Raw genomic sequence first — 14,334 nt, forward strand, 5'->3', positions numbered from 1 at the left:
TCTTTCAACATCTAAACGTACTTACAAAAGAAAATATTCTACACTGACATGTAAAGAAAACTACTTGCAGAGTCCCACCTCTGACATGGCAAAAGGCCAATCATACTTTTTGAAGGAGGGCTCATGCCACGCATCTGGAAACGGCCCTGCATTGGCTTCGAAGTGGGAAGAAAAGGTAGTGAAATATTGCCAATATATTTGTGCAAATAAGACAGAATGCCAGAGTTTGCAATCTCTGTCTGTCTGTGTCCGTCTGTCCGTCCGTTTGTGTATTTCTCTGACTGTTTGTCTTTCTGTCAGTCTGTGTATCTCTGTGTCTGTCTACCTGTCTATCAGTCTGGGTCATCACTGAGACTGAGAGATTTTTGGGAAAAAATAAATAAAAAGTTTGAATTACAATCTATTGACAGTTTAACTTCCTTGAGGACATTTGATGTTTTTTCCATTTTGAGGGCTCTTTTCACCTCTGTAGGCAAGTCTTCATATCAGTCTGTTACATCACCACAGGAGCCCCGCTTCTTTCTGCTCCCCGCTGACAGACGATTGGATGCTCACTGAGGTCAGCTCATTGATCATTTATTGATTCTTCACACAAACAGGCAGATATATTAAATAAATCAAGCGTTTACATGATGTCACACAGACAGTATGAGGTCAGAGATCAGCTGACAGAGTCAGGTAAACAGGAGTGATGCTGGTTAAACATTAAAACACAAACAGCATAATGTGATGCCATGATGATGTAACACACGGTTACCATGGTGATATGTTTATGTGTGTTTAAACTGTTAAAGACATGTTTAGTGTTGTATTGCGGGTGTTTCCCTCCGCTTCCTACGTGTGATCCAGGTAATCCGTGAGCAGGGGGGGCAGAGGAAGCACGGGGAGGAGCTTCAGTCTGGACCGACCAATCAGTGACCTGATCTGCAGACGACACAGCTGGCAGAGAGTCCTCGGAGACACTGGAAAGAGAGGGAGATCCAGATGTTCATGAGACAGGTGTCTTTGTTAAAACATCAGAGAAGACTCCTATGATTAATCCCATATGATACTAACTTTCACCTTTTCTCTTGTGTGTCTGTGAAACCTATAGAGTATCTTTGCATGATTTGCAGCTCAAAAAACAAATTTCTCTTACACTGGTGTCTGTACAAACCCTGATTTCAGCCTCTGCCTGAAATGCTTCGTTCCAGCTGTTGTCTCTTTAAGGCTCCCCTCCCCACATGCCCACTTTCCTTAGATCGTCCAGCTTTCAGAAAGCCCTCCAGCACTAGGTTGCACCAGCTATGCGTAAGTTCAAACATAGCCTATTTTGAACTTAAATTGAAGAGAGTTTAAAGGGTTTACACACCAATTACGTTTAGGGTGAATTCACACCAAAGCTGTTTGAAGCGAACTCTGGTCTGTTTGTTGGGTAGTTCATTATCTCTTGGGTGGTGTGGATGTTTAAGGAAACTCTGGTGCGTAACAAAGAATCAAACTGGTCCGCTAGCTTTGTCATATGTGAAATACATTTTCGTCACTGTTTGTGGATCAACTGCAGTTAATGGAAGTTATTTGCAGCTGGTAGTTTTTTTCAGAGACCGTAAGGCACTCAAATGAACGCTGAATAAAAAAATGCTTTTCACTGATTGGAAGTTACTCCACTACCTGGTGCAACAAAGCAAAGACACTACTTAAATTAAAACGTAACTAGTTTCAATGTAAGGTTTAGTGTAGACTTTACACCATAACTTAGGACAGAACTTGAGCAAAGCTGGTGCAACAGTGCACGGGGGGCAGAACTCGTGAGCTGGTAGAACAGCAAATGAAAACGTCTCCACCTGCCTTCATTGAGGCTCGAAGCTGTCTCGTGAAAGTCTTGCGGAACTCTCGCATGTGTTAAGCAGAACGAGCCGTTTCTTCAGACTTATCCTTGGATTACTCCAAAATATGTTTATGTTTAATATCAAGCAATGTAACACTCTAGGTGAGTTTTAAGATGGGGATAACCACAATAGGTCAACTTGACAATAACCTTCAAAGCTCTGCAGCAGCTGTTGTGTCTGACCACCAGTGGCAGCCAGCTCCACAGCACGCTGATTGTTCCCGTCTCTGATGTTCACGTCAGCTCCATACTCCAGAAGCAGTGACACCAGATCAGCTCCGCCCGCTCTGACCGCCACATGGAGAGGACTGTCCGCTCCTCGACCGACGTTCACTCTGGCGCCTACAGGACAAGACCAGGTGAGACAGCTAACACAAGTGTGAGCAAGTAACACAGCTGTGAGACCTGTATGATCACATTTGTGAGCCAGGTGTGGTTACAGCTGTGCGACAGGTGTGATTACAGTTCCGAGGCAGGTGTGAGACAGGTAACACAGCAGTGAGACAGATAACACCAGTGTAATACAGGTAACACGGCTTGTAGACAGGTGTGATTACAGGTTTGAGACAGGTGTGATAGAAGTAACCCAGCTGTATTGCAGGTAACACAGTGAGGAAGGTAACACCAGTGTGATACAGATAGCACAGCTGTGATGCATGTAACACAGGTGTAATAAATGTGATACAGATGCGATATAAGCCACACAGGAGTAACACAGGAAGTGCTTCTTACCTGTGTGCAGCAGAATCTTGGAGCACTCGGTGTGTCGGTGTAAACAGCTCATGTAGAGAGGCGAGCCCAGGTGAGACACCTCGTAGTCTGGGTCAGCTCCATGAGACAGCAGAATCTCCACACACTGACTGTTACCTGCACACATAGGTGACACATTATTTCCTCTGTTCTGTAATGTTCATAAGATCCTCACCTCTCTGCACAAAAAAAATCTGACTCAGATATAAACATTTATATCTTAAAGCACCTTCAGTGTAAACAAACCCTGAGACGTTGTGTTAAATGTGTCCCTCATTATGTTCACATCTCACCGGTCAGGAGTGAACCTGTTTTAAGGTGTTTACCTCTCTTGCAGGCTTCGTGCAGGGCCGAGGGGAAGTGTGCGTGTGTGGTATGTGTGTGAGCTCCGTTCTGCAGCAGCAGCTCCAAACAGCCAACACTCCCAGAGGTACAGCAGTTATACAGAGGAGTCACCCCGTCGATGGTGGCTGCATTAACCTGCACCGACACACACCCACACACAAACACGTGAGTGGACAGGGTATTAATATTAAAAATATTAAAAATGATAAGAGTAACGTCAGCTTACATTAGCTCCAGCGTTGAGCAGCGCTCTGACACAGGCCACATGTCCTGACAGACACGCTTCATGCAGAGGAGACACGTGGTCGATGGTGACGATGTTGGCGTGATAACCCTGAAAAGTGGAGACAGTCAGATAATGAAACAGTCAGTCTTTCTGTTTGAACGGTCTCACTCCCTCTGTTTACTTTAAAGATTAAACTCATACAGAGTATGAACATACATATGTTTACTCAACCAGGACAGTAAGCACAAGCTGTGAAGGGACTCATTGAACACTGAAAACTGCACTGTGTGACATGTTGACTTGGAAGTGAAAAGTTGAGGACATGAGGTGATAAAACTTTAACTGTACTATATTAAAGAGGTGGTAAAAGTTCAAACTGGATCTTTGAAAGTGCAGACTCTGTTCTGATCTGGATCTCAGACTCTGTGTCTTAAATTCTGGTGTTACGTCCAAACTAAACCCTAAGTGTAAAACTAGTTAGTTAACAACTTAAGTTGTGCCATTGTTGGGTCATCACAGAGACGTAAGGTTCATCTCATCAACTAGTAGAGCATAACTTGATGGGCCCAATCAGCGAGCAGCATTTGTCTTAATCATGTGTTTGTTCCAGTGTTTCCTTTCGTGTCTAATTGTCTCTGAACAAATTAACGGCTAAAAATAAAATCTGGCGGCTGATCTTAATCCATAAACACAAACTAAACTGTTTTTTAAACATGACAAGGCATTATGATGCCTGACACCTACAGCTATCAAATAACAACAGTGCCATCTAGTGGTAAAATATTTAACTACAACATGAGGTCATTTTAACAGTACTCTATTATAAGATGAATTAAATGCTCAGGGAAAACTACAGCAGAAGACAGAGCTGCTGACACACAGAGCTGCTGACACATAGAGCTGCTAACACATAGAGCTGCTGACACATAGAGCTGCTGACACATAGAGCTGCTGACACACGGAGCTGCTAACACACAGAGCTGCTGACACAGAGCTGCTGACACATAGAGCTGCTAACACACAGAGCTGCTGACACACAGAGCTGCTAACACACAGAGCTGCTGACACATAGAGCTGCTAACACACAGAGCTGCTAACACACAGAGCTGCTAACACACAGAGCTGCTGACACAGAGCTGCTGACACATAGAGCTGCTAACACATAGAGCTGCTGACACATAGAGCTGCTGACACATAGAGCTGCTGACACACAGAGCTGCTGACACAGAGCTGCTGACACATAGAGCTGCTGACACATAGAGCTGCTAACACATAGAGCTGCTGACACATAGAGCTGCTGACACATAGAGCTGCTGACACACGGAGCTGCTAACACACAGAGCTGCTGACACAGAGCTGCTGACACATAGAGCTGCTAACACACAGAGCTGCTGACACACAGAGCTGCTAACACACAGAGCTGCTGACACATAGAGCTGCTAACACACAGAGCTGCTAACACACAGAGCTGCTAACACACAGAGCTGCTGACACAGAGCTGCTGACACATAGAGCTGCTGACACATAGAGCTGCTGACACATAGAGCTGCTGACACACAGAGCTGCAAACACACAGAGCTGCTGACACAGAGCTGCTGACACATAGAGCTGCTAACACACAGAGCTGCTGACACAGAGCTGCTGACACATAGAGCTGCTGACACAGAGCTGCTGACACAGAGCTGCTGACACATAGAGCTGCTGACACAGAGCTGCTGACACAGAGCTGCTGACACATAGAGCTGCTGACACAGAGCTGCTGACACAGAGCTGCTGACACATAGAGCTGCTGACACAGAGCTGCTGACACAGAGCTGCTGACACAGAGCTGCTGACACATAGAGCTGCTAACACATAGAGCTGCTAACACACAGAGCTGCTAACACATAGAGCTGCTGACACAGAGCTGCTAACACACAGAGCTGCTGACACACAGAGCTGCTGACACACAGAGCTGCTGACACACAGAGCTGCTAACACACAGAGCTGCTAACACACAGAGCTGCTGAAACACAGAGCTGATCTGGACCACATGTGAGACTGCTGCAAACAGTCAAAGAATTAAAACAATAAAGAGACAGGCTGCTCCTTGACACGTGTCACCCATGTGTGCATGTATCAATGTGCATCTATGTGTGTATGAGTTTATTACCTGGGCAAGCAGAGTGCGCAGGGCGAGAAGTCGACCCTGAGACGCTGCTTCATGAAGAGGAGAACGATCAGCCCATGAACCTGAAACGACAGAGAGAGATGGGGTTTCTATGTGTCAGCAGCTCTATATGGCTTTTGGCGGTGGGATGGGACTGTGTTTAAGTCAGGACATTGGACACAACTCTGTTCCATTTGTCTGTCCCTCCCTGTGTATACCTATCCCCTCTATCTGCCTCTCTCTGTGCATATCTGCCCCTCTTTCCCTTCTAGTGTGTAATGTGTGGATCATACCCATATCTCCGTCCCCCCACGGCACGTCCAGCCACTGATAGACATAAGACATCCTGCAGAGACGAGCTGCAGAGACACGAGCTGCAGAGACCAGCTGCAGACCTCTGACTGTGACCCCTCACTCTGGAGCTACTGCTAAAAATAACAGCTACCAGCTAACTGATCAAGGGCCTGCATAGGTTCAGCACAAAAGATTTAACTAACTAACGAACCAGTTGGACTAAAAAACCAGTGTGTGTAGCAGCTAACTCTGACTCTCTGCTGTCACACACGTTTTAAATTCTTCTCCCCCTCTGCAGACACACTCACACTGAGACAGCCATATTTAGACAGTCTGACCCTGAAATACTCACAATGGTATGTGACAGCGACCATTTTGGTAAGGTCAACAAAAAAACAACAGCAAACACCACAGAAAACACTTTTTACTTGACTTGTGAAAAACCTGTGAGACCTGAACACTTTCAAATATCCATGTCTCTCGCTCTTATTATCTCTCTCTCTCTCTCTCTCTCTCTCTCTCTCTCTTTCATTTTAGTTTGATATCCTCTCACCAGCTCTGACTGATACGGAAGAAGATTAGGGCCACTGAAAAAAAATGTTTTGGTTCTGACTTTTTTTTTAGGATCTCAGAATTCTGAGATTAAAGTCAGAGCAGGCTTAAGACCCCAACTTTTAAAATAAAATTGATCAGTGCAGATGTCTGCAACCTCACTAACTGCATGCCTTCATAATACACCTCAACCTACAACAGCAGTCTGCAACCAGGGGGGATTGTAAAACTTCTGATCAATTTTTAACCTGTTCATCAAAAGTCTATGTTCTGATTCAGAGCTGAAAATATGCTGATTAGTTTTATTATAAATCTTGAAATCAATCATGTCTCAGACAAACTGATGAATCATTTGATCTATAAAACATCCATGTGGATCGGTGTTTACAACATGACGTCGGCAAACGTTGCCAAATATTAACTTTACTGTCATGGAAACTATTCACTTTAAAGAGCTACAGTCAGAGAGATTTACACTGTTTTCTTAAATCCAACCTGCATCTCCTCTCTCCCCCCCCACCTTTAAAACCATGTGATCATAATAATGAGGTCATGTGATCAGCGAGTGTTTACACTGATGGATGATTGTTAAACATCAAAGAACAGTGAGACAGCAGAGAGAGTGAGACTATGGTCATCTGCTGCAGAGAGAAAAAACAAAACAATACGCAAGAAATAAACAATTCATTCATAAAAACAGTGAACACCAAAAAGCTGTCTGTGTTCATAACAACATTGTCCAAATGGTGATACTTTTCGATGCCATGATATAATCTGTTTTTTTAATGATCAAGAGTATCAAAGAGTACTGAAGCTTAAAAAAACTAGCCTATATCTATTTCATAAGACAGGTGTGAACGAGAGGAATGAACCCACCAAAAAATTGCATTGGCAGCATTTAAAAACAAGAAATTACCCAATATTGGGTTTCTAGGAGGACTTCTATTTTTGTTACAGTGGTATTAAACAGGTATATATATATAGTTTTTTAATTACCAGAATCATATTTAAGTTTATATTTCTGGTATCATGACAACCCTTGTTTACAATGGTAACGTACTATGTACTATGTTTAATTTTTAACAAGATACAGTAAATCTTGTCAGTCTCCTGCTGATAAGAAATAATTATAGAGTTCAATGACCTGACAGGCTGCGACCAGAAAATTGAAAAAAAGTTGAGTGTTATGACATCACTTTGTTTAATTCAGCTGATGTTTTCTTCGACCCCCCCCCCCCCCACCCACCCAATGTTTGTAACCCCCCCTCCCGCAGACGGAACCAACCTTGGCTGGTCAGGATCCCCCAGCAGGTCTTCTTCCTCTCCGGCAAGAGCTCTGGAGGAGCCCCGGGGTCCGCGCCTCTTTTCCGGGACATCTCCGGAGCTGCAGGCGGGACATCAGGCATGTTTAACGCACTGCAGCTTTCTGGATCTCCGCTGTCAGTACCACACTGACGGATTTCCCTGTGACTGTCTCAAAACTCCGACTCACTGCAGATGGCTCACATCTGCTCTGTGATTGGCTGCGCGCTTTGTTTTTGTCCTGTTTAGAGCACGTGACCACCTCACATGCACGCACACGTGTGCACGAGGGAGGCTATTTCTGTCCCTGAAGTGGACAGCCCACACATAACATCCCCCCTTCGTTACATGTTTTTGACAGATGTGTACGTGTGAGTATGTATATATGTGTGTGTGTGTGTGTGTGTGTGCGTGTGTATATGTGTGTATGTGTGCGTGTGTGTGTGTGTGTGTGTGTGTGTGTGTGTGTGTGTGTGTGTGTGTGTGTGTGTGTGTCATATGGAGTCTGAATTTAACTCTTAGTGTTCCAAACAGAGTGATCTTTTTAAATAACGTTTGAATTCATTATTGATTTATTTATTTTCGGAACATTTTATAAACAAAAAAAAGTCAAACTAAAATAGATTACATTAAAACTGTGTTGCAACAACATTTAACATCTTTATTTTAAATTGTAGTGCAACTTTAATGCAAATATGGTCCTTCGTACATGGACCAAATATGTTTCACATTTATAATTCAAATGCAACTTACCGGTAATTTCACATGCGCACAGCTCTCTAGGCAGTATACCCGTCATCAGATTGATAGATTGATTCGTTATTATTCGTTTCCTGAGTTAAAAAAAAAAAAAAAAGCTCATTCAATAAATGGTTTGTTGTGTTTACTTGAATTAATAAAGTTATTTAAAAAAACGTTCTTCCGCTGACTCGTCGCTATTATTTAAATCTGTTTCCTGTTTCTGATCTGTCAATTTAAAGTTACACAGACACGGAACTACATGCTACAGTCATAAAAGTTAAAGTATCTAAAGAACCAACAGAATATTATATCATCACAACGACGGGAGGACAGTTCTTCAAAAAGTTTCTCAAAAACACCTGAAATAGTTTGTGTCATATTATTAAAATGTACGTATTTTATTACGTATTATAATTATACGTGCTTTTATTTTGAAGCTCACATACAGGAAGTAGATGTAAACTGTGAAGTCGCCGACCGAGTTCCCGGTTTGTACTCCCAGCTGCTAACATTATTGTTAGCCTTGTCCACGCTCAGCCTGTGTAATCTATTAATTTGTGATAAATTAACCCGGGTTAAAGATGAACACGGTTTTATCCCGAGCGAACTCTCTGTTCGCTTTCTCCCTCAGCGTCATGGCGGCGTTAACGTTTGGCTGCTTCGTCACCACCGCCTTCAAAGACCGCAGAGTGCCGGTGGACATCCACGTCTCCAGAGTCATGCTGTAAGAATACCTCTTTATCACACTGAATACTAACGCTATTTTAAAAGTTACTATAACAAAGAGAGAATATGAGCATATGGAAACCCGTAGACTGCCGGTGTTATGTCGAGAAATGCATCCCTGCTAATTACTGCACCTCGCGGAAGTGTCAGACATCGGTATAAATCTTATTCCTGGCGACAAATCTGCAATGATAAAATATGTGAAGTGTATACTTAATAAAGTTAAGTGTCCTTATTATTCTGTAGACACGATAGAAGACGCATTTTCATTAGTCTGCAAACAGCGTTTGACTGAAATGTCTGTAGAGGAAATTGAAGGGTGGATGCAAAATCCTGCAATATAGTATTTTAAGGGTGGATGCTAAAATCGGCAGTAAAGAAATGGTGTCTGCAATGTTTTTGCATAGTCCTGCGATGTGCATGCAGGCAGGCAGGCAGGCAGGCATCACACCGGTCCAACAGCTGCTAACATCCGCTCACAACCCTGTGTTACACCTGTCTGTATAATGAGTGTTATACCTGTGTTACACCTGTGTTACACCTGTCTGTATAATGAGTGTTATACCGTGCATTTTATATCGTATTTAAGTGCAATTAACTAAATAAATGGTAGGATAACGCTAGGATTAAGTATAATAACATTCAGTATAAACATTCAAGCTAGCTTACGGCTACAAAACATGTCCTCTTGTCTCTGTGTGTCTTCATGTGTCCTCACCTGTCCTCTTGTCTCTGTGTGTACTCACATGTCTTTATGTGTCTTCTTGTCTCTGTGTGTCTTCACGTGTCCTCACCTGTCCTCTTGTCTCTGTGTGTACTCACGTGGCTTCACCTGTCCTCTTGTCTCTGTGTGTACTCACGTGTCCTCACCTGTCCTCTTGTCTCTGTGTGTACTCACGTGTCTTCACCTGTCCTCTTGTCTCTGTGTGTCTTCACGTGTCTTCACCTGTCCTCTTGTCTCTGTGTGTACTCACATGTCTTTATGTGTCTTCTTGTCTCTGTGTGTCTTCACATGTCCTCACCTGTCCTCTTGTCTCTGTGTGTACTCACGTGGCTTCACCTGTCCTCTTGTCTCTGTGTGTACTCACGTGTCCTCACCTGTCCTCTTGTCTCTGTGTGTACTCACGTGTCTTCACCTGTCCTCTTGTCTCTGTGTGTCTTCACGTGTCTTCACCTGTCCTCTTGTCTCTGTGTGTCTTCACGTGTCCTCACCTGTCCTCTTGTCTCTGTGTGTACTCACGTGTCTTCACCTGTCCTCTTGTCTCTGTGTGTACTCACGGGTCTTCACCTGTCCTCTTGTCTCTGTGTGTACTCACGTGTCCTCACCTGTCCTCTTGTCTCTGTGTGTCTTCACGTGTCTTCACCTGTCCTCTTGTCTCTGTGTGTCTTCACGTGTCCTCACCTGTCCTCTTGTCTCTGTGTGTACTCACGTGTCTTCACCTGTCCTCTTGTCTCTGTGTGTACTCACGGGTCTTCACCTGTCCTCTTGTCTCTGTGTGTACTCACGTGTCCTCACCTGTCCTCTTGTCTCTGTGTGTACTCACGTGTCTTCACCTGTCCTCTTGTCTCTGTGTGTCTTCACGTGTCTTCACCTGTCCTCTTGTCTCTGTGTGTCTTCACGTGTCCTCACCTGTCCTCTTGTCTCTGTGTGTACTCACGTGTCTTCACCTGTCCTCTTGTCTCTGTGTGTACTCACGTGTCTTCACCTGTCCTCTTGTCTCTGTGTGTACTCACGGGTCTTCACCTGTCCTCTTGTCTCTGTGTGTACTCACGTGTCCTCACCTGTCCTCTTGTCTCTGTGTGTACTCACATGTCTTTATGTGTCTTCTTGTCCTCACAGGAAGAACGTGGACGACTTCACAGGTCCCAGAGAGCGCAGTGACCTGGGCTTCATCACCTTTGACCTCTCAGCCGATATCCTTTATAAACACACCTAACACCTGTTAAAATGTGAGATCTACTTAGATCTAATGATATTTAAGAACTGCTGTGATCTGTTTATATTTAGTTATATTAATGATATTTAATGATATCTGCTGAGTTTTCATGCTCACAGAATACTCAATCACTCAAAGCCTTTAATTAATCAAATAATGATGATTTCATAGTTTTATGTTTTTGTAACTCTGGTCCGTACACACAGTTATTTCTTTAACTGTTTCCACATCTGCAGCCCATCTTTGACTGGAACGTCAAACAGCTGTTTCTCTACATGTCAGCAGAGTACGCCACCAAGAGCAACGTAAGACACACACACACACACACACACACACACACACACACACACACACACACACACCACATTTATGAAAGATATTTTCTCAGTGTGTCATCTATGCAAAATTCTCAGTTCTAGGAGTGAACAGATCGACATGAGTATTCAGCGTTTGATGAAGTGTTTCTTTTTATTTATTTCTGCTCTACTTCCATATTCTCATTTGCAACATACACTTAAAGCACATGATTAGACTATTTGACTTCTAGACTTGGCATAACAATTTATTCTATGATAGGACTTGCTCCATCCCTTTTCTCACTTTAGTCTGTGTTATGGTGACCTTATAACAATATTACACTTGTCCATCTACAAAACAGCAGGCACACACACACACACACACACACACACACACACACACACACACACACACACACACACACACACACACACACACACACACACACACACACACACTGACAGCCCACTCTGTAATCATGTGTTTTAATGAATGTTTTGTATCTGACCGCGATATCTGGGCTTTGCGCTTGGAGGACTATAGCCTCCATACATGGGGTGCACGCACTAACCACTACTCCACCAGTGCCCCCACTCTAAACTTTTGATTGATATATTACATGGCTGATTATGACCTTCCTTTCACTGTTCCCCGCCTATAACAGCCAATGAGAGCCTGAGTTGGAAGGAGGTGCCGTCCCCTGTTCTATTCTGGCCAAATGCATGTGACTGTGTTAGACTGACGTTTCTTGTAGCCAATGAAATTTTGAACACTTTGATATTCTTGCATAATTATGGAGATTGATTCAAATCATTTTCAGAATTAATAAATTGGTATTAAGATAAGCTGTTACTTGTTGGGGAAAACAGACAAATCACAGTAAAGTAAACACCCCCACAAGGCTGGAATGGAATAATCCTTGTGCTCGACTGTGAGACTGTCAGTCGACTGAGGCTCTTTCAAACAAATCGTTGAAGATTGGGCTATATGGGGTCACCCCTCCTGATCATCACATAGATACTGACAGCGATAATAAACTGTGTGTGCTTTCAGGCTCTGAACCAGGTGGTTCTTTGGGATAAAATCGTCCTTCGAGGTGAAAACACCAAACTGAACCTCAGAGACACGAAGTCCAAATACTTCTTCTTCGATGACGGCAATGGACTGAGGTCAGACACACACACACACACACACACACACACACACACACACACACACACACACACACACACACACACACACACACACACACACACACACACACACACACACACACACACACACACACACACACACACACACACACACACACACACACACACACACACACACACACTACTGTTAAAGGACCAGGTAGAAGGACCTCTCTGATTTAGTTGTTTTCAGTCTTCTCACCTTTTTGGGTGTTTTCTTGATTTTCTCAGATCTGAAGGTTGGGTGCGTTCGAATTGTCCCTCCTATCTCCTTTCACTATCCACTTTACCTTAACCCCAGAAGCATTTAAGTGGCGGCCATGATAAGAGCCGTTCGAATTCTCTAAAAGTTAAGGAAAGGTGGGTCAATGCTTCCTTTATAACCTCCTTTGGCATAGGATACACTGGACCATCCTTTATGAGAGGAGATGAGATATGCCGCCTCACAATTCCTTGCGGCCGCAACATTTAAAGCGAGTCGCGCATCCGACTGTTCACGGAAATGAACGATGATCGTCAAGTGACACAGATCATGTAAGGGATAAAAAGATAAGTCACATTTTTATCCAGATGATGTTTTATTCAACATATTTCATTCTCTTAAGAATCCTTTGTGCAGTTGTACATGTGTATGCATAAAACATTATGTGTAGGCTATATTTTGCATAAATGTAACATTTCATTTCATACAATCATATTTATGTTGATTTGAGTGGACAGGAAGGTGATGGTTTCACTGGTAGTCTATATTTCTTTTATTTCAATCCCAACCTCGTGGTAATTAGGATTATTTCACCGGTAAGAAGGCACAGGGGAAAGTTTTTTAGATGCGTTTTTTGTAGTCCATTTTCGGAACATTGTAGTTTCAACACGTCAGACCCACGTCATTAACCTCCGCCGGCCCGTCACATTTAATGACGTGGCCTAGTGGAAAATGCGGTCGGATTGTCAGAGCAACGAGATCGCCTTTCCCTAAGTCCTTTATGAATTCTCCTAACATCTTTCTTTAACCTCATGACGTTTTCACGGGGTTAAGGTGAAGTGAATAGTGAAAGGAGATAGGAGGGACAATTCGAACGCACCCGTTGTCTCTCAGATTTTGCAGGTTGAATGTTATCTGCTCTCTGATTGGCTGACGGTTGTGTCTGTCTCTCCTGCAGGGCCAACAAGAATATCACTCTGTCTCTGTCCTGGAACGTTGTCCCAAACGCAGGAATCCTTCCCTTAGTGGCTGGCAGCGGTCACATCAGCCTCCCCTTCCCAGAATCATACGAGGCCACCAGGAGCTACTGATCCACCTAGACACGCACGCACGCACACACACCCTGTTTGTGTTTCTTGTTTAACAAAATCTTTGTAATAAAAGGTGAAACTGTGGATTCTGTTGTAATTATTTGCACAGATTAGAACATTTCACACAAACAGAAACTCTGCTGTCAGTGGACACCATATTTCCTGTCTCTCTAAAATCTGCACTATAAAAATAAAGGAAGCGACAAGCAGAATCACACTCACCTGAAATGTCTGACTCAGTGACATCAGCATGTTTGTTTCTCTCAGCTGTTTAAAGTGCTATAAAGTGTTATCACCTGTTTCATATCATGAGAGAACAATATTAGTACATTATTTATATAATTAGAAAATTAAAGTCAAACTGTCCGAGGTAACCGTGACGACAGCAGGGGATGGATTCTTGTTTTATGATAAAAACACTGAACATGAATATTTTTGTTAGGTGAATTTAAAATGATTTTATAAAAGTATATTTTTTAAACACGTTCCCCTATATGATTTAGGGTCTCAATTAGTGAGCCGACCTCATCTTCAATCCAATCTCTGAGCTCTGCTGGAGACGTGGTGACTTTAACTAAAGGTGAAATCACAGGTTAATACACAGCAGTTGTCATGACCGGTTCAAAGGCTATGACAAAGGGAGAAAAAACATTAGATTCTCA

The 14,334-nt window shown here is 43.3% G+C and overlaps 2 protein-coding genes across 3 annotated transcripts; one reads left to right on the forward strand and one right to left on the reverse strand.

Moving 5' to 3' along the window:
• Window positions 1–560: 560 nt before the first annotated feature.
• LOC109977926 (ankyrin repeat and SOCS box protein 5-like) lies at window positions 561–7,781 on the reverse strand. 2 transcript variants are annotated; one of them, XM_065955002.1, is made up of 7 exons: window positions 7,469–7,781; window positions 5,341–5,420; window positions 3,189–3,296; window positions 2,944–3,097; window positions 2,600–2,734; window positions 2,018–2,209; window positions 561–962 (listed from the first exon to the last, which is right to left on the reverse strand). In XM_065955002.1, the coding sequence occupies exons 1-7, from the start codon at window positions 7,587–7,589 to the stop codon at window positions 835–837; spliced, it is 918 nt and encodes a 305-aa protein (XP_065811074.1). In that variant the 5' UTR covers window positions 7,590–7,781; the 3' UTR covers window positions 561–834. The 2 variants fall into 2 exon arrangements, with proteins under 2 accessions (XP_065811074.1, XP_065811079.1); XM_065955007.1 differs by lacking the exon at window positions 7,469–7,781 and adding an exon at window positions 5,631–5,854.
• An 883-nt stretch (window positions 7,782–8,664) lies between these two features.
• Window positions 8,665–13,756, forward strand: spcs3 (signal peptidase complex subunit 3). Its single transcript, XM_020658028.3, has 5 exons — window positions 8,665–8,950; window positions 10,793–10,866; window positions 11,118–11,194; window positions 12,240–12,355; window positions 13,540–13,756. Exons 1-5 carry the CDS (start codon window positions 8,808–8,810, stop codon window positions 13,670–13,672), a joined length of 543 nt encoding a protein of 180 aa, XP_020513684.1. The 5' UTR covers window positions 8,665–8,807; the 3' UTR covers window positions 13,673–13,756.
• The last annotated feature ends 578 nt before the right edge of the window (window positions 13,757–14,334 follow it).

This window comes from Labrus bergylta, chromosome 1 (assembly GCF_963930695.1).
Source record: "Labrus bergylta chromosome 1, fLabBer1.1, whole genome shotgun sequence".
Lineage (NCBI taxonomy): Eukaryota > Metazoa > Chordata > Actinopteri > Labriformes > Labridae > Labrus > Labrus bergylta.

Bases quoted from the DNA above. Each gene is read 5' to 3' on its own strand.
- LOC109977926 (XM_065955002.1), bottom strand. From the start codon at position 7,589: ATGCCTGATGTCCCGCCTGCAGCTCCGGAGATGTCCCGGAAAAGAGGC. The intron at 3,297-5,340 runs GTAATAAACTCA...TCCACTTTTCAG, and splicing joins TGCGCACTCTGCTTGCCCAG to GGTTATCACGCCAACATCGT. The intron at 2,735-2,943 runs GTAAACACCTTA...CTATGTGTGCAG, and splicing joins GCACGAAGCCTGCAAGAGAG to GTAACAGTCAGTGTGTGGAG.
- spcs3 (XM_020658028.3), top strand. From the start codon at position 8,808: ATGAACACGGTTTTATCCCGAGCGAACTCTCTGTTCGCTTTCTCCCTC. The intron at 10,867-11,117 runs ATATCCTTTATA...AACTGTTTCCAC, and splicing joins CACCTTTGACCTCTCAGCCG to ATCTGCAGCCCATCTTTGAC. The intron at 11,195-12,239 runs GTAAGACACACA...GTGTGCTTTCAG, and splicing joins AGTACGCCACCAAGAGCAAC to GCTCTGAACCAGGTGGTTCT.